Here is a 20,402-nt window from a genome sequence, read left to right on the forward strand (position 1 = left end):
AGTATCATCGTAACTGACATCAGAAAATGAATGCTAACTGCAATTTGTTTTTTACTATTTTACAATTTTGGAAAAAATCAAACAGAAGTAGGTAAGTTTGTTCCAACTCTACAACTCTGCACTGTGTGTTCACTTTGACTAATTTCGACCAAGTGAAGAAATTAACCAGAAAAGTTGGAAAAGTTGGTACAAATACAAAGGATAATAATATGATGATAAAATCTAAATAAACACATGCACTGTAGTGCAGTTAAATGAATTTAAAAACCAAGAAGTTATGAAAAGGATACATTGTACAAGATGGTAGTATTTGGTTAAAATAATTAACACGTGTAATATGTTCTCTGTGGTTTCCTGATATAAATTTTCAATACATAGTAATATATCTTAACGATTTAAATCTAATTTTATATAACATTTTAATTCCAATTGCACTTTAATATCAGGACTTTTAACACAGATTTGTGGCACTTGACTTCCCTCAGCAGTCGTCACTTCCGATTGATGGCCCTTAAATGCTAGCGGCCATATTATAATAGCAAACACTCAGAGCAGCATTAGTTTGTTAATGCTGTGAGCAGCAGACATATCTTTACTCAAACTCTCTGTGTAACGCTGTGTGAGGATGAGTGGCGGTACGCCGTATATCGGCAGTAAGATCAGTTTGATCAGTAAAGCCGAGATCCGCTATGAGGGAATTTTGTACACCATCGACACGGACAACTCCACCGTCGCGCTTGCCAAAGGTCTGACAGCACACACTTCAAACACATGTTCACTGCTTAAACATACTATTTATACACTTTAGACTGTTATTTAAGCATATTAGTTGTTTAGAACTTAGGCTGTATCTCAAATTCTAGTCAGCTGCCTATGTAGTCAGTAGCGTAGGCGCGTACTGCAGTTTTGGGCATCTTATGCGCGTGTCATGGCATATGCACCAGTTTAATGCTCATACATATGGTCTTTGTAGGCAGCTCAGTAGTTTTTGAGTGTTTAATAATTTGTTTATTATGAGACACTATGGCTCTAACCTTGTCCTGCTGAAATGGGTAGATTTATTTTGTTATTGTTTCAGTGATGTACTAAAGAATTCACATATCCATGAACAGCAAAAAAATATTTATTGCACTGCAGTAAATTAATATTTTAAAAGTAATAAATCGGTATACACTTTAAAAAAATGTATCTTTCTGTTTCAATGAGAAGTAATTCTAATGCCATTCTATCAGTTTAATTGTCACTTTAGTCCTAACTTGAGTAATAAAATGTATTCTGTCAGAACATATAGTTACCATGGTATTCTTTTGAGCAGTTAATGTATTAATGTCAATAATGAGAGTAAAGTAAATAGTGCTAATATTTAGGCCTAATAACTTTTAGAGGTCGACCGATATATCGATTTTGCAGATTAATCTGCACCGATAATGTATTTCTGGAACTCTTGGTTATCAGCAAAAATCCACACCGAAAGTTTTCCCCATTACGTCGGGTGCTGGAGCAGATGGGAAGGGTCCGCTCTCATTCTACAGTATGTGAGCGCCTCTGGAGGGGAAATAAAAACTATTACTTCACTGATGCCTTTATGGTTGTTTTGACACTTGAGACTACACTCTGCATGGAGCGGAACATTTCAGATGCGGATTTAAAACATCAACAATGAAAAGGTATGTATACATTACACATTGTCATATGCAGATTCTAGTCAACAAATTAATTACTTCGTAATGTTGACTAAATGCTACATTAGTAGAGAACAGCTGTATGTTTGCCGACCAGGCTGAGTGTGTTTAGAACAATGTTACAAAAATGCACGCAATTCCTACCCAAATGTTGAAATGTCACGATTGTTACAATCTATTACCATTTGTTTGCATTAGTTTACATACAGCTGGTCACATTTAAGCGTTCATTAGCCGGCTAAGTTGCATATTATTTAAAGCTATATGAGAAAGCAAACTACTATCTTCATGCAGCCAAGAGAAACATATAAACATAAGAAATGCATCTGATTTCTTGTGGACTAAGGAAAAAACATCCATTGAAAAATTTGCTGTATATATGAACTATTAAATATGAATATTTATATATTTCATTAAAAAAAAAAAAATTAAATACATTTTCATGGTTAAGTCAGTACTGATTATATTTGTAATAAAGATCAGCACTAATTTACTTTCAGTGTTTTTTCATTTCATTCATTTTTGAAAAAATATCGGTTGATTTAATTGGTTATCAGTAAAATCCACTATCGGTTGACCTCTACTTTTGACTCGCAGCAGATTAAATTATTTTGAATTGTTCTACAAAGAGATTTATTAGCCTACTTCAAAGATCTTTATATCAAAAGGGATAAACTACTATTACATTAATATTCTGGGTTCAATACAAGTTAAAGGGGCTGTAAGTGATTTTGTTCATGGAAAGTTATGCAAAAAAATGTCCAACTCCTTGAAAGATATTAATGAAATAAATGTCATGAGATTTCTGTTTCTGTGACTGCGATGGACTCTGTAAACAGCAAACAAAAATGTGTCAGTAGGCAGTGGTCTCTGACACTTCATTTGCTGCGAATTTTTGAAGCTTAAAGCCAGTTTTATACCATGTTCATAAGTTATCGTTTGAGGCTGCTATTTTGCTGCTGCTGTTTTAGACAACCGTTTCTGATCGATATCAGTCTCAATAAAGCTCATTTGTTATCTTTGGAGTGGGGGTTTTGGGAAAGAGTGGTGTGGCTAATCCAACGGCTCAGTCGCATTGAAATTCTAGAACTGCTAAAGTTGCTTACAGCACCTTTAAGCTCAATCAACAGCATTTGTGCCATAATGTTGATTACCACAAAAAAAAGGTTAATTTGGCCCTCCTATGATTGGGTACCGAAAACCGGTTCTTGATCATAACTCGTTCCATTCTTTTAAAAGTACTGGAACCCTACGTGCAGTTTTCCACACATGTTGTTGTAAACTATAAATGTGCATATTGTTTACATCTTGTGGCTATACTTTTAAAACTGCTTTTGATTATTTTAATGTTTATGGCCCTATTCCCTTCAATTGTAAGTGTCTCACTGTAATGTTTTTTATTTTTTATATATATTTAAAGGAAAATTAGAAATTATATTTAGTTTTAATCAACATTATTTGACAAATTCTGGTGATTGCTTGAATTGATCACAGAATATCCCTTTAATTTTTATGTAAACGTGAAGCCAGATTGGGAGTAATAAATTGGCAGTGATTGTTCAGATACTAGTTCATGCTGCATGAAAGTTTATTTATGATTTGTTGTTTGAATTTTGGTTGTAGTGCACTCTTTTGGCACTGAGAACCGCCCCACTGACCACCCCATCGCACCCAGGGATGAAACGTTTGAGTACATCATATTCAGGGGAAGTGACATCAAAGATCTGACTGTGTGTGAACCCCCCAAACCAATATGCTCCCTGCCTCAGGACCCTGCCATTGTTCAGGTATAAACAAAAAAACACACACACAAACCTAAACAGCATTTTTGGGCATCATCAAACATGGGTCAACAATATAACGCAAATTTTCCTCTGTCTACCAAATCAAAATCAGGTGATGTAACCTTTTAGACAGTGATTGCTGTGTGAAGTTTTGAAAAAATATAAGGTATTTTGACATTATGAAAAGGCACATTTTGACAACATTTATATTTACATTTACATTTATGCATTTGGCAGACGCTTTTATCCAAAGCGACTTACAGTGCAATTATTACAGGGACAATCCCCCGAACAACCTGGAGTTGAGTGCCTTGCTCAAGGGCACAATGGTGGTGGCCGTGGGGTTCGAACCAACAACCTTCTGATTAACAGCCCTGTACTTTTGCCACTACGCCACCACCAGTTCCACATCTACATTAATTCATTTGAAAATGGTCAGGATTCATTTTCGAAACTCTCTCCATCTACTGCCGTTTTAAGCATTTTCCAAAAGTGTCTTGTTCAAACTGAAATGTCTGAAAACACTTAAATCCTATTACTGCGCATGCAAAAAATTGCTATTGCATGTACTGTCTGAAATACAATTGTCCTCCGGTTCCGTCGCTGGACACCAATTCAGAGTAAACTTCCCGTCGCCTTTTAAGGAATGCAATGTGAATGTTTTACAAAGATTTATCTTTAACAATGCCATCAAAGTAGGTAGCAGGCACAATAACGCTGCTACAACATGGGCTGTCATCTTAATTGTTTTGATTGAATGGATCACATGACAACAAACACATCATTGTTTTTAGATATCCTTTTTGCAGTCCACACTACAATGTGAAGACTCTGTTGTCAAACAATCATGTGTTAGTGTGGACGTGGCCTTTTTGTTTAGGTCAGATGTATTAACCTAAGAACTTCTTGAAACAGCTGCTGTATAATGACTGATCTTGCAAGAATCTATCTTCTAAATTGATTTGAGCCTTATATAGTACTTGCATTTGGTTTTAGCATGTCATTTAAACATAAATAACTCCCATGCTTTATGATTATCTGTCAGTCTTCTTTGGGAACTTCCACTGCCCCACCATCAGCCTTCCAGTCAGGAAACTCATATGGGCTCTTCAGCCGCCCACATGTTGCCCCCTACAGCCAGTTCAACACCAACCCACTGCTCTTGCCACAGTTTGGGGCTGTTGGAGTGGGTAAGTGTTCTTAAGTCACACACTCTTCAAACGTAGCTTAAGCTGGATTCTCACTCACCAAGTGACCAGTGAACTTCTTGCAGTAAATGTTTAGGACCCCGACTAGATCCACAAGGACTGCAAAAAATGAAGTTGTTCAGTTTGAGCTGAAATTGCATCACTAGTAATTCACTTCAGAAACCTGAACTAACTTTGTAGGATTTTTTTAGTTGTCCCTATATGTGAGGTTGTACCATGAGAAGTTCTTTTCACGGAGGTGCTTGATAGAAATGTATACATCCATTCATATGCTGCTCTTCCTCTCCTCACAGGAGGTGTTTTGAGCTCATTTGGTAGTGACACTGTAGCATAGTCTCATAGCAGTGCCATTGGCTCTGCTTTCACCAATCACACTCTTGAGTACATTCACAGTGGAAGGTAACAACTCCTGGTGACCAATAAAAAAAAACTATGATTTGGCTTTATCTCGCGTGAATTGTCATATTAAACCAAACGTATTCAAATAATCAGTATCTGTCAAATCAAAACAGCCCTGTGTTTAGAAATCCGCAAGTCTCCCACAGTAAATGTTTGGTGATCTCTTGTCTAATGATAGTTTCACGTGTAACAGTTTCACTGTTTTAAAGCACGTGCATGTTTAGAAGGAATGAAGGGGTCTAAAGGATTTCTGACTTCTATAATTATCATCTTGACCATGTACACGCTGCATATAGCAAGCCCTTTCGACATTTGACTGTTTCACTAGTTAAAATACTTGTTCATGATCAGCAATGGAATTACTACTAGAGAGTTTTACTTGTAATGTTATATATCAGTAATGAGGTTTGGACCATTAAAAACTCACTACTTTGTCAAAAATGACGTAATTACACTCGGAAATACAAAATGTATTTTCAACTTTTTTATTTTTTTATATTTGCAGTGTATTCAGACCACTTTCACATTTTATGTTATGTTGCAGCCTTATGTTAAAATGCTTTATTTTTTCACATCTACAGAGCATACCCCATAATGACAAAGCAAAAACAAGATTTGATAGCTTTTCAAATTTATTAAAGAGAAAATATCACATTGACATTCACATTGAAGTATTCAGACCCTTTGCTATGACACTTGAAATTTAGCTCCGGTGCATCCCATTTCTCTGGATCATCTTTGAGATGTTTGTACGTTTTGATTGGAGGCCACTTGTGGCAAATTCAATTGATTGGACAAGATTTGGAAAGGCCTGTCTATATAAGGTATCAGAGCAAAAACCAAGCCATGAGGTCAAAGGAACAGCCGGCAGAGCTCAGAGACAGGATTGTGTCGATGCACAGATCTGGGGAAGGCTACAAAAACAATTCTGCTGCATTGAAGGTTCCAAAGAGCACAGTGACCTCCATAATGGAAGTTTGGAACAACCAGGACTCTTTCTAGAGCTGGCCACCTGGCCAAATTGAGCAATCGGGTGAGAAGGGCCTTGGTAAGAGTGGTGACACACAACCTGATGATCACTCTGGTTGAGCTCCAAAGATCATGTGTGGAGATGGGAGAAACTTGCAGAAGGACAACCATCACTGCAACACTCCACTGATCTTTGCTTTATGGCAGAGTGGCCGGACGGACGACTCTGTGCAAGACACGTAAAAAAACACCAAAAGGACTGTGAGAAACAAGAATCTCTTGTCTGATGAATCAAAGATTGAACTGTTTGGCCTCAATTCCAAGCATCATGTCTGGAGGAAACCAGGCTTGGAATTGAGGCCAAACAGTTCAATCTTTGATTCATCAGACAAGAGAATCTTGTTTCTCACAGTCCTTTTGGTGTTTTTTTACGTGTCTTGCACAGAGTCGTCGGTCCGGCCACTCTGCCATAAAGCAAAGATCAGTGGAGTGTTGCAGTGATGGTTGTCACCTGCGCAATACTATCCCAACGTTGAAGCATGGTGGTGGCAGCATCATGCTGTGAGGGTGTTTTTCAGTGGCGGGGACTTGATGTGGTGAAAATAAAAGCATTTTAACATAAGGCTGCAACATTAAATGTGAAAACAAAATGAAGGGGTCTGTATACTTTCTGAATGCAATGCATAACTGCATTTTTAATAGTAGAATTTCACAACTGGCATTCACTCCTGTTCAAAAAGCAATTACAGGTTGCTATAATTTCTTATTACTAAAACAGATTTCACATGTCATTAAATTGAAAAGTACTTATCATAAAAGGCATTCTAAAAGGCATTCTTATTAGTTACTATCACATTACAGATCATTGTGAAATTCAACTTGTGAGAATGTGGTTTCAGATATCAGTAGTTCTTTTTGCTACTGTAAAACAAATTGGTATTTCAGTAAGTCTCAATGCTATTTTTGATATCAAAAATCAGCATTTTTATTAGTTAATAATTCCATTGCTGATATTAATAATTAGCATTTTAACTAGTAAAAATTGCATTATCACTATCTATTGTGTAATTCCTAACTTGCACTTTTTTGGGGGGGCTTGTGATTAGTGTAGGGAATCATAAGGAATTAAATGGTTCCGATTTCTCAATTCTTTCAGTAATGAGGAAGAATTTTTGGGAAATAAGAGGCTTATAAATTAATTCTTAACAAAATAAATAATATATATATATATATATATATATATATATATATATATATATATTACACAATTCTTGTAAAAATCTTGTTTGCTCATTTTTACAGGCATAAAAATGCCATCCAATAATTGATCCCAACTATATATTAAATAAAAGTCTAAACAAGAAATGTGATGACATCATTAATTTAGTTATTTCTAAAATTCCACTGATTACTTATTTGTATCTTTAACGAATACATTGCTATTCAAACAACCAGTTAGTTGCACTGCCTGATAGACGTAACCGGTCTGAAGTACAACATTAAATAAACAGTTTGGACTGTTCTGTAGGCTAATGTTGTGCTTCAGGCTTGTGAGTCTTCTACAGTTGTTATTTCATTTAGAGTTGTCCATTTATAACTTTGTATATAACACAAGATATACTGGCCAGTATGCTAATGGAATGGATGTTTTGGTAAGTTAATAAAGTATTTGAAATGGCAAAATAAATGTAACAAAATGCTAAAATTTGCATAGTATTAATATTTTAATCTGGATATGTTAAGTAACCCAAGGCTATGTTAAATTAATAGCCAAAATATTTCTGTTTAGGAATCTAGTTGAATTAAATTTGACCAAATAAAAATCTCTGCCGATTGACACATTGTCGTTACAATATATATCGTCCTATAGCAATGCTGTTGGAGGGGAAATTTTGAATGAACTGTTTTCAATTATTTTGTTCTCAACACACTACTATCAAATGTGAATTTGGTTCTACTACTTGAATTTTTTTAGGAGTGACTTGTGGTTGTCACTTGAGAATAACTCTGTATGTACAGATTGGGAATGAGCAAAATGAAGCGGAACAACCGTATTTAGTTAGCTGCAGTGTGTATGAGGCCACTGTGGGTGTTGAAATTCTGATTTAAGATTATGAAATGATTTGTTATAAGTGTCTTATGTAATTGTGGTGAAAGTCTGCTTGTTCACACTTTAAGGGTCTGTAATGAATTATTTAATCCTAAATGAGTTATTAACCTAATAACGGATGGCTGCTTGCCTGTGCTGGGCCACCTCCACCCCCCAATCCCCTCCCCTGTTGCAAGTCTTGTTCATGTTGTAGAGTGTACTGATTATGTGCTAATGTTGCTGAGGTGTTTTTTTTCCTGTTCCCACACTGTACTTCTTAAGGAGCATAGTCTGGGTGCTGCCTTTTTTTCTCCTCATGTCATGCTGTATTTCTTTCTAAATTCCCTGTCTTCCTGTCCTGTATACCCCCTTGTCATATGTATGTTTGTATGGACAGGTTGATGGCCAATTTCACTGGTTTACTATGTGACAATAAAGGACTACTACTAATTCACCAGGTTTGCTCTTCGAAACCGAACTGATCTCCTCACTTCTGGGTGTCTACAGTTCCTAACCCTTCACTCTGCACCATCAGTTTGCATCACTGTTTTTCTTGCATCCATAAATGTATTCAACATTCCTCATGCAGGTCATTCCAGTCCAGCGCTAGACCACCTGAGAAAGACCCCTCCAGCAGAGCCTACCGCCCCATCAGCCCCTTTTGCAGCCACAGCCCCTGCACCCCCAGCAGTGACCCGCAAGTGCCCTGTGCTTACTCGCTCGACGTCCACCAACACCCAGCAACCTGTGGACCTGTTAGAGCAGAGGAGAGGTGAGAGCTACACTACAGACCATAGAGGACACTGCTAGTGTACATTTACATTCCAAACATGCCTACAAGCCCAAAGATCTTGTTTAGTTAGGCTGCTCATTAGGTTTTGAAATGCAGCCAGTGGCTCTGTCCCAAAACATAGCAAGCTACCTTGTGATCTACTGCCTTCATAGCAGCTAGCTTCTAAAGGAAGCTGTCTAAGGCATCATCCACGCTAATCTGTTTTCCCCTCTACATTGTCAAGAACGCCATTTGCCACGCAAATGGCACTCGTCACATGAACCGCACGAAACGGTTTATACTTTTGTTTTCGATGTTTAATAAAACTGAATTAAAGCTGATGTCATTTCTGCGACACTAGCGTCACCAAACGGAATTGAAAAAATAAACTTTCAAAACAGCTTTCTGAATACATCCCCCATCTGCCATTTGGTCAAACAAGGAGATTGTTCCACCCCCAACTCACACCATTGGTTGAGTAACATTGGGCTAGTCTTAGCAGGTGGATCAAAACAAACCGTGCACTTTTCATAGCACAACAGAAACACAGTGTTTAAAGTTTGAGAATTAACCTACGAATGACTTACTAATAGTTGTCTCTGCATATTAAGCTGAGAATGTATTTTAATGCAGAAAGTTACATTAGCTTTAAGTAGATCTACATAAATCAACATTCAATATGCTGGACGAAGCTAAATGTTTTTTGTTGTAGTTTTTTAGTGCTCTATATATATATATATATATATATGATTTCTCAATCTTATTTGCCACATTGGATCCTTTTTTAGTACACTGCAATTCAATTATTTTAATAATTATTACTCATTCTTTTGACATTTCTCATCTCGTCTGCTATATTGTTTTTGTGCTACAAAAGGTCTATTATAATTTAAGATTTTTTTTTCTTTCAAAGAAATCCACCATATTGAAAGGGTTTTTGTGCTTAAACTAATGATTGTTTTGATAATCGATTCATTGATGAATATTAATCCATGAATAAAGTTGATTATTTCTCCCGCCTTATCCACTTTTTTACATGACTACAACTGACGATTTTTTTATATACAGGGTTTGCACAAGGTCCCTAAAATGCTTAATGTGCTTGAAATAAGCTAAACATGACTGAGAAATGCTTTCATTTTCCACATATCTTTTAAATATATTTGCGTTATCTTCCGCTCACAGCACATATTAAACTGCCCAATGATGGAATAAGCCATATGCCCGTTATGAAGTGACCAATCACAGCCCGGTTTGATTTTTACAGGACATGTGGGGCAGGTAAAAAAACAAAGCTCTATGCTTTGAGTTGTTGCCAAATGTGGATACATAGACCTCTTCAGATCACAACTAAGACAACGTTTTGCGCAAGGTGACAAAATGTCTGTCATTAGCTATTGGCCAGTGACACGGATGCTTTCATTATGTGTTGAAGCGCATAAATGCATACTCTGAAGGAAATTTACCTCATGGATTGGTTGAATGGAATGTCACCATCGCGTTAGTTTGAGGCGTGAAATGCTATAATTACATTTACAATTTAATGAGGTCAACTCATTTTGATTAAACTTTACCACAGTCGGTTTTCACAAGATTCTCCCTTTAAACACGCAAGACTCTGAATTAGAGGCATGTTCTGGTGTCCCAATAATTCTCTAAAAAATGTAATGCCTCCTGGTTTCAGCTGGTAGACTCAATGATTCTTAAATTATATTACACAAATCCAACTTAAATGGAATGCAGCATAACTGTGTACCCTGATGAAACTAAGTTTATTGCAAGCAACTTTTAAATCGCAAATATTATTAGATCGACTTTTCTAGGCATTACAGCTCTCATTGGTAGATTCATATAAAAAAATTCTGATTTTTGAATGTCTGTTCGGGAGATGTTCCTTTCACAAAACGGTCATGCTGCAGTTAAAATTAGGTTTTTAAACATTCACGCCATGAACGCGGTTGTAGAAACTATTCTGAAAGGATACCCACAGTATGCGAGTGTGTTATGTCAAATAGATTCTTCAGGGCAATACTAAATAACAAACAAAATGCAATTTATGAAAATTTGGGAAGATATGGGGTGGACCTGTTTTATTTAGTGCTGGCTCAAGTAAGGGTAGGGGAGTCATTTCCTAATTTCTTTAATCTGTGGAGTAATTTTTGTTTTGGCAGAAATTCAGGGGCAGTGTCTTATTTTGGCCAATATTTTATGCACAACGTTGATCAGGGCTTTTTTTTATAGATCTTGTAGGAATGTTGCAAGCCGCTGTCACCCCTCATATAATATAGGGATGAGACTTTAATCTTTTGATGGATTCACAGTGAAGAAAGTGTGCAAGCCCCCTAGACATTGATGCTTCACAGGATGTGTGTAAAAACCTTGATCTTACAGATATTTGGAGACTTTTGAACCCATATGCTAAGGACTTTACATATTTTTCATCAGTCCATAAGATTTTCTCTAGTTTTTCTTTTTTTGGGTGGTCCATTTTGAACCTTTTTTAAAAGTTTTTCGAGTGATGTGGGCTTAATTACATTTATGATTAGGAAGGTTAATGTTATTAAAATGAATTGTATTCCGAAATTCAGCTACCTGCTACAATCTCTCCCAATAGATGTCCCCTCTCTTATTTTAAGCAATTTGATAGCATAGATAAATCCTTCATTTGGAATGGTAAACGTCCCATATTACATTTCAGTAAATTGCATAGGCCGGTTGACAAAGTTGGGCTAGGCCTACCCAAGATTTTGTTTTATGCATTCGGTTTCAGACATTTGGCTCATTGGTCGCTTCCACCTGAGAGAGCCCCTCCCTGGTTTTGTATTGAACAGGAAGTTCTTGCACCTTTTTCGCCATTTCAAAGCATTTCTATCAAACTAATTGGAGAAGTTAAACACTTCAAAAACTGGCAGGCCTTGACTGCTGAGACTTCAGTCTGATATCAATGAAAGCTGCACAACTGATTACATTGAAACTGAAATCGTGGTATGATGTTGGACAGTTTAATCAATAATGATTGCGCTTCTCCATTGTGATTGGTTTGATGCAGATGCATGCTTGTTTGCTTGTTAGAGTTTAACAGAGACTCTGTTGTGGTAAGAACAAACAGTTTTGCGGAATACTTGGCTGATTTTTGAATTTATAGCATGTTTTAATTATAAAACACAGACAATAGCAGTAAAATGTAAGTGATGCGCCAGAGAGAAACCAATCTTAAGCGCATCAAACGGCACAATCACTCTGTAAATGCACCTGACGCAGCAACCGTTCCACATTAAACTGTATGCTTATAACGATCTTCTTTTGAAGTATTTATAAAGTGCTCTTGTACGCGGGGTGTTTTTTTTTGTTTTTGTTTTTTTTCTACTACAACTTGTCTCCATTGTTTTTCAAATGAGTTTCATCATGCAACACCTTTTTCACTGGGCTGTGAAGTGATGTCACCGATGGGGCTTCTCTGTGCTCACTGCAAATATCCGACTAATCGATAATGAAATCTGTTGTTGATTTCCATTTATCGATAATCATCTTTTTTGTTCTAGTTCACATACTTTTTCTTGCCAGTGGAAATGATCTGCCTGTGGTGAAATTATTTTCTGTCATAACATGTATCTTGTGTGTTATTTTCTAGTGATTTACTCCTGTGCTTGTGTTCTCCTCAGCTGCTGGTCCCCCGGCTGCTCGCCGGGGTCGTGATGGAGGTCATCGCGGTAAAGGTCGATTTCCTGTCAGGAGAGATGGACCCATGAAGTTTGAGAAAGACTTTGACTTTGAGAGTGCCAATGCACAATTCAACAAAGATGAGATTGACAAAGAGTTCCAGAGCAAACTCAAACTGAAAGGTACAAACAGATCAGTTTATTACTGCAGATTACAATATTAAATTTACATAACATTTGACCAAGATTAAAAATTCAGTAAAACTGCTCACTGTTCCTTTTAACTTACTGTTAGTTCACCCAAAAAAATAAAAAACATCGGTCATAATTTACTCACCCTTGATTCCTTCTCATGTGAAACACAAAATCAGAAATTTTAAACATCCTGGTCCATCTTTTCATAATGCCAGTTCATAGTAACTCACTTTAAAAAGAACCCAAATGTAGTCAATGTGACTCCTGCATCATATTCCATGTCTTCTGAAGGCAGTCGATAGGTTTTGTTGAGAAACAACCTGAAATGTAATGCAAGTTTTCACGTGATCTCTTTTAGCATGCATGTCCACACAACGGATGTCAGTTGATTTTTCATACTAGGTGAAGGGGTCCATAGGAAAGGCATTTATTTTTAACATCTCACTGCAATGGGCCTTATTATTGAACACACAATAACATTAAATTAATCTCTGTGCAGATGAGAAGTGTGAGAAGGCTTTGAATGGTGAGGAAACGGGTGAGTCAGGAGTGGACACTCAGAACAGTGAAGGAAACACTGACGAGGAAGATTCACTCGGAGCAAAATGCTTCTACGATAAATCCAAATCATTCTTTGACAGCATCTCATGTGTTGATGCCAGGTCAGATGATATGCAGCACACACTTAAAGGGATAGTTCACCCCAAAGGGAAAAATCACTTACTCAACCCTTTCTTGATTTTATATAAAAATCCATCATGTAAAACATTGGAGTTTAGTCCCATGATGCGGCAATTTCATAGTTTTTCTGTTTTAACTGATTTTAAACAGGAAGGCGGCTGAGAGGTCTGTAGGATCAGGTTACCCCAGGTCAGTACTGCAGATCTGGCCAAACAAACTTCTGTACTGTACTAGCAGTACTCTGTTGCTATAGAAGCATGCATTGCAATCAACACTTACTATAATGTTTTTATTAAATGTGTTGATCAGAGCGAGGAGGCAGACGTGGGCGGAGGAGCAGCGGATGAACGCTGAGACATTTGGCATCCCATTACGGCGTGGTCGTGGGGGCTTCAGAGGTCGCTGGGGCATGGGCTTCAGAGGTGGCTGGGGCCGTGGCATCAGTCGAGGGTCATTTGGATCTTACACTGGCAGAAGTGGGTTTAGAGGAGGATTCAGAGGAAGTCAAGGAGGAAGAGAGTTCTCTGACTTTGATTACACGGTAATTAAATGAGTTTACTACTGTTTTTATTCTGACTATTGAGTGTTAAGTAGGACTTTCAATTCAACTCGTACATTCAGTGCAGTTAATCATGTAAAAAAAATTACAACCCTAATAACTGTCTGGGGACATGATTAAAAGGAATATTCCAAAAGCATCTGTCTGAGGCATTTGTACATCGACCCATCTTTAGATTTAGAATAAGGGCTTTTCAATCTTCAAAATGGATTGCTATGGGCTTCATGCCAATGATAGGCTTATGGTAAATAATATGGAAATAAACCATTTCTTCCCAAAGCCACTTTCTGTATTGTCTTATCAATGTTGTACTCCTCTGCCACAATGTAATACATTTTAAAGTATCTGAATAATTGTTTGAACAACTATAGTTATATTTAAATAATATGACAATCAATATATAGTTTTTTTGTTTTAAAGCCTTTCTCTGCAAATATGTATTTATGCGATTTAACTGATTAATCTGCATATGTCGTTAATTAGATTACAAATTGACAACCCTAGTATTTAGTACTGATTATTAATAGGGCTGCGTGATATGTTGAATGTTCACAATATAATCACAATGATTTTGCTGACAATATTAATGTAATATTGAGGTGATTTGTGAAGAGCTTTTTATTTGACCGCTGTTTCCTAAAGTAGAACGTAATTTGACTAATTTCATGGTCGTTAAGGGCTGCACAATTAATAAAAATAACAATTGAGATCGGGCAATATGTCATTATTAATCCGTAAAAGACTGCAATTTATTTAAAATAATACATGGTCTGTGTGCAGCTCTTCCACTCCCCTTTCTCGTGCATCCAGCATTTTGTAGCTCCAGTGCTGTGAAAGTATTTGCCCCATCCTGATTTCTTCGGTTTTTGTGTATCTCATACTAAATATTTTCAAAAATAAAAAAAAATCTAACAAAACAAAGTCAATCTGAGTAAACAAAAAATACAGTTTTTAAAGGTTAATGTTATTTATTGAAGCAAAAAACATTATCAAATACCAACTGGGCCTGTGCGAAAAAGTATTTGCTCTTAGGTAATAAATCCCCAAATCTATGAAACCCCATTTATAATGGGGTTCGGCTGGACTAGACACACCCAGACCTGACCAGCCCTGTTCAATCAAATCAACAACTAAATCAAACTCAGCAGCGTGAAGCTAAAAGGTCTCATCTCTGGGACTCCAAAGAACCACAGTGGGAGCCAATATCTCCAAATGGAGAACTTGGCACAGTAGTGAACCTTCCCAGAAGTGGCTGACCTTCCAAAATTCTTCCAGGAGCAAAGCAACGACTGATCCAGGAAGTCACAAAAAAGCCAAGGACCACATCCAAGGAACTGCTGGCCTCTCTAAATGTCTAAAGGTCAGGGTTCATGACTCCACTATCAGAAAGACACTGGCCAAAAATGCCATCCATGGAAGAGTGGTGAGGTGAAAACCACTGCTAACCCAGAAGAACATTAAGGCTCGTCCGAATTTTTCCAAAAAACACCTTGATGATCCTTAAACCTTTTGAGAAAAGGTTCTGTGGACTGAGTCAAAAGAGGAACTGTTTGGAAGACAGGTGTCCCGTTACATCTGGTGTAAATCAAACACCGAATTACACAAAATGAAAATCATACTTATGGTCAAGCGTGGTGGTAGTGTGATGGTGTGGTGATGCTTTGCTGCTTCTGGGTGACTTGTAATAATTTGAGGGAAACATGAATTCTGCTCTCTACCAGAAAATCCTAAAGGAGAATGTCCGGTCATCAGTCCATGAGTTGAAGCTCAAGCGTAACTGGATTATTCAGCAAGACAATGATCCAAATCTTAGGAGGAAGTCCACATCTGAATGGCTCAAAAGAAGCTAAATGAAAGTTTTGGAGTAGCCTAGTCAAAGTCATGACTTGAACGATTGAGATGCTGTGGCAGGACCTTAATCGGGCAGTTCATGCTCAAACCCTCCAATGTGGCTGAACTAAAGCAGTTCTCAAAGACGAGTGGGCCACAATTTCACCACAGCGTTGTGAAAGACTGATCTCCGGTTAGTTTTTCACATGGGTAATATAGGTGTTGGATAACCTTTTTTGCTTCAATAAATTAAAAAAATAGTGTGTGTGATGTACATATATATACATACACACACAGTTGAAGTCAGGCGTTTATATACACCGTGGCCAAATACATTTTAAACTCCGTTTGTACAATTCCTGACATGTAATCGTAGAAAACATTCCCGGTTTAGGTCAGTTGGGATCACTACTTTGCTATTATTCTGACATTTCACATTCTTATAATGGAGAGAATTATTTATTTCAGCTTTTATTTCTTTAATCACATTCCCAGTAGGTCAGAAGTTTACATACACTTTGTTAGTATTTGGTAGCATCGCCTTTTAAATTGTTTAACTTGGGTCAAACATTTTGGGTATCCTTCCACAAGCTTCTCACAATAAGTTGCTGGAATTTTGGCCCATTCCTCCAGACAGAACTGGTGTAACGAAGTCAGGTTTGTAGCTTTCTGCGACAACTCCTTGCTTTTTTTTTTTTTTTTTTTTGTTCTGTCCACAAATGTTTTATCGGATTGAGCTCACAGCTTTGTGATGGCCACTCCAGTACCTTGACATTGTTGTTCTTAAGCCATGTTGCCACAACTTTGGAGGGATGCTTTAGGGTCATTGTCCATTTTGAAAGACCCATTTGTGACCAAGCTTTAACTTCCTGGCTGATGTTTCGATATACCCACATAATTTTGTGAAGTGCACCAGTCCCTCCTGCAGCAAAGCACCCCCACAACATGATGTTGCCATCCCCATGATTCACGGTTGGGATGGTGATCTTTGGCTTTCAAGCTTCACCATTTTTCCTCCAAACATAACGATGGTCATTATGGCCAAAAAGTTACATTAGTTTCATCAGACCAGAGAAAAGTTCTCCACAAAGAAAGCTCTTTGTCCTCATATGCACTTGCAATCTGTAGTCTGGCTTTTTTTTTTTTATTGCAATTTTGAAGCATTGTCTTCCTTGCCAAGCAGTCTTTCAGGTTATGTCGATATAGGCCTCTTTTACTGTGGATATAGATACTTGTCTACCTGTTTCCTCCAGCATCTTCACAAGGTCCTTTGCTGTTGTTCTGGGATTGATTTGCACTTCTCGCACCAAACTACATTCATCTCTAGGAGACCATGAGTCTCCTTCCTCAGCGGGATGATTGCTGCATGGTCCCATGGTGTTTATACTTGGATACTATTGTTTGTACAGATGAAAGTGGTACCTTCAGGCATTTGGAAATTGCTCCCAAGGATGAACCAGACTTGTGGAGGTCCACCATTTTTTTTTTTTTCTGAGGTCTTGGCTGATTTCTTTCGATTTTTCCCATGATGTCAAGCAAAGAGGCTCTGAATTTGAAGGTAGGCCTTAAAATGCATTTGCAGGTTCACCTCCAATTAACCTATTCAAGCTAATTGCCTAAAGGCTTGACATCATTTTCTGGAATTTTCCAAGCTGCTCAAAGGCACACTTGGTGAATGTTAACTTCTGACCAAATGGAATTGTGAGTCAATTAAAAGTTAAACAATTTGTTTGCATGACAGGAGTCATTTTTCCAACAATCGTTTACAAAGTAGAGGTCCTAATCTAAAGAGTGGTGGTGGTGGTGTAGTGGGCTAAAGCACATAACTGTTAATCAGAAGGTTGCTGGTTCGATCCCCACTGCCACCACCATTGGGTCCTTGAGCAAGGCACTTAACTCCCGGTTGCTCCGGGGGGATTGTCCCTGTAATAAATGCACTAAGTCACTTTGGATAAGCGTCTGCCAAATGCATAAATGTAAATGTAAAAAAAAAAGTGGCATGTCAAAAGGTTAAATTAGTTGGCAAATTGCAAATATTTTACTTTTGCGTACTATACAACTCAAAAACGGGCAATGTTAAGCATAATTTAACGAACCAATTAGCTTTCAACTCTGTTTGATATATTGGAAAGGGATTTTTCTATTACTAAATGATCAATTTAGAATGATTACTCAAGGATAAGGTGATGGAGTGATGGCTGCTGGAAATGGGGCCTGTCTAGATTTTTTTTGATGGTGCTGTTTTTTTACATCAGTAATGTTCTGATTATACTTTGATCAGTTGAATGCCACTTGGTGAAATAAAGTACACCCTTCCCTCCGAAACCGCAAAATCTGTACATTTATATAACACTTTTGGCTGCCAGTGTAGTTTCAGTTCCATGCAAGAATTTGCTAATTTTTTTTTTCCCTCTTTGAAGTTAATGAGATGCATTTAATATTAATGTTAGCCGACCTTGAGGAATATAGCACATCAGTCCTGACCTACATAGAACGGTCTCGGTGAAAAAGTCTAACTAAAACCATCAAAGTGTTCCCAACCCAGAAGCCAGATTCTTTTTAAACGGTTCACATGTATTCTAGACTCTTCGTGACTGCTTTACTAACTGCTCCGTTTTAGTTCTGAAAAGAAATGAATGTGCATTTGTCTATAAAACTCATTTCAAGCATTTGAGCATAAGCCTTGAACTCAAAAGGGTCTTAATGAGCAATGACTATTCAGTCAACCGTTTCCAAACTTTTCACGTTTAGTGCTGGTTATTGTTTGTTATATTTAAAACTGAAAACATCATTCACACTTTCCTCTTCATTTTGTTTCTTTAGAGGGATGACAAATCGACTACATAGTGATGGGCGATGGATCCAGAAGACTTGAGATATGTTTAGGGTAATACATTTCAGGACACAAGTTTCGATGAATGTGTGTTGTAAATCTGTCACCAGCACTGGGGTTCCTTTTGTCTGAAACCTGGATGTAACAAGCATCTACTCCTCCAATTTTTAGGAGTGGATCTAATGCTATTTTTTTTAATTGTTGAATTTGAACGGAGTATTTCCAGATGGTTTCAAATATATTATCACTTCTGAGGGATTTTTGTTTTTACATCCCATACACAAACCTGTATAAAATAACTTGTTATACACATAACATTCTGTGACCTTTGATCACTTAAATAGTGTTGTTTTTTTTTTTTTTTAGTGATAATATATCTTCGTTAACACTTAGCATCCCTTTTTCTTCTCCTTAGCCATTTAGGAAGTATAAAATATCTGTGGATTTATCAGTCCTTGTACGAGGTCTGTTTACGGTGAGATAAAGCTATTAAAGAGAAGTGCTAAAATGTAAGTTTCAATATTGATCAAATTTCACTCAGATTTTAGAATAAATTACAACTTTGAAATCTTTGGGAAAACTATTACTTTTCAAATCTGAAATGGCACAATTTAGACTGACACGAAAGGGTCCCGTCTATGCAAAGTGACCTCAATGATGGGTTTATTATATTATATTGATTTACATTTTACAAGGTACACTTTGTAGCAGATATTTGCTGATGTGAAAAATGTCACATCTTTCCTATGAAAATAATGCTACTCAGTGTATCTACACACCATTCTGCAGTAACTTTGACTATTTAAGTTCTTGTCAATTTTCAACGTTTTGGTCACTTTCTGTATGACTGTCATTGAAATTGTAGTCCGTATTCTTCATAAACTCAAATGTCATGATGGGAAAACGGTCTCTACACTCAAGCAGAAAAGCTTGCAAGACTTCTTGAAGGTTTACATATTTGTGATTATTTGAAACCGAGCACTACTTTTCCAGATGCTAATTTTACTGTTTAATGTGAATGTTTAATCACAGAATGCAATAAATTATGCCTTTTTTTTTTTTTTTTCTGTCCTTGTCACAAAAGTTGGAGGTTTGATTTAAGAGGCCAGTTTTCCTTTTTCGATCCACTCACTTTAGATCTGGTTTTCTAGAGATATGGTTATGGTTGTTAGCATCACTGCAAAAATGTATTATTTTGTCTTAATGTCTGTTGATAATGAAATAAACTTTGATTCCATATTGTAGCATATTGAATTGCAAGTGTTTCAGAGCTCAGGGATCAACATTATACTAATGCTGTCGATTAAGCGTTGCTTGTACTAAAACTGGAACTTTGCTTTAAACTGACAAGAATGAATCTTTAATGTGTCTTAGCACATGAATATTAATAATGTCATTAATTTGTAGGTGCTAGTAATGGAACTGTGTAAATTATGTGGGACTATATTATGATTTTTGTGCATGGGGGGGGTCTGTTAATCTTGACACTTCAGAATTTATATTTTGAATTATTGGTGCATTTTGTGCCAGATCCTTTCTTTTATAGGTGTTTTACATTTATACCCATGTAAAGGGGAAAATGCTGCATGCAAGTTTTGTCAGAAATTACCAAATTTGAGGCAAATACTGTTTTGGATGCGTCTAGAAATACAACGGCAATCCTTTTAAGGTTGTTCTATACATGTTTCTTGAGCCCCAGCTTGGTTTTTGTTCACAACTACATGTAAAAAAAGTTTTTACTA

General features: G+C 37.0%; 1 protein-coding gene across 1 annotated transcript; it reads left to right on the forward strand.

The window, feature by feature from the left end:
- The first annotated feature begins 511 nt into the window (after positions 1-511).
- Positions 512-20,402, forward strand: LOC127638002 (protein LSM14 homolog A-like). Its single transcript, XM_052119361.1, has 9 exons — positions 512-746; positions 3,306-3,469; positions 4,512-4,656; positions 8,721-8,903; positions 12,566-12,745; positions 13,257-13,419; positions 13,589-13,627; positions 13,748-13,979; positions 18,651-20,402. The coding sequence occupies exons 1-9, from the start codon at positions 626-628 to the stop codon at positions 18,672-18,674; spliced, it is 1,251 nt and encodes a 416-aa protein (XP_051975321.1). The 5' UTR covers positions 512-625; the 3' UTR covers positions 18,675-20,402.

This window comes from Xyrauchen texanus, chromosome 46 (genome assembly GCF_025860055.1).
Source record: "Xyrauchen texanus isolate HMW12.3.18 chromosome 46, RBS_HiC_50CHRs, whole genome shotgun sequence".
Classification (NCBI taxonomy): Eukaryota; Metazoa; Chordata; class Actinopteri; order Cypriniformes; family Catostomidae; genus Xyrauchen; species Xyrauchen texanus.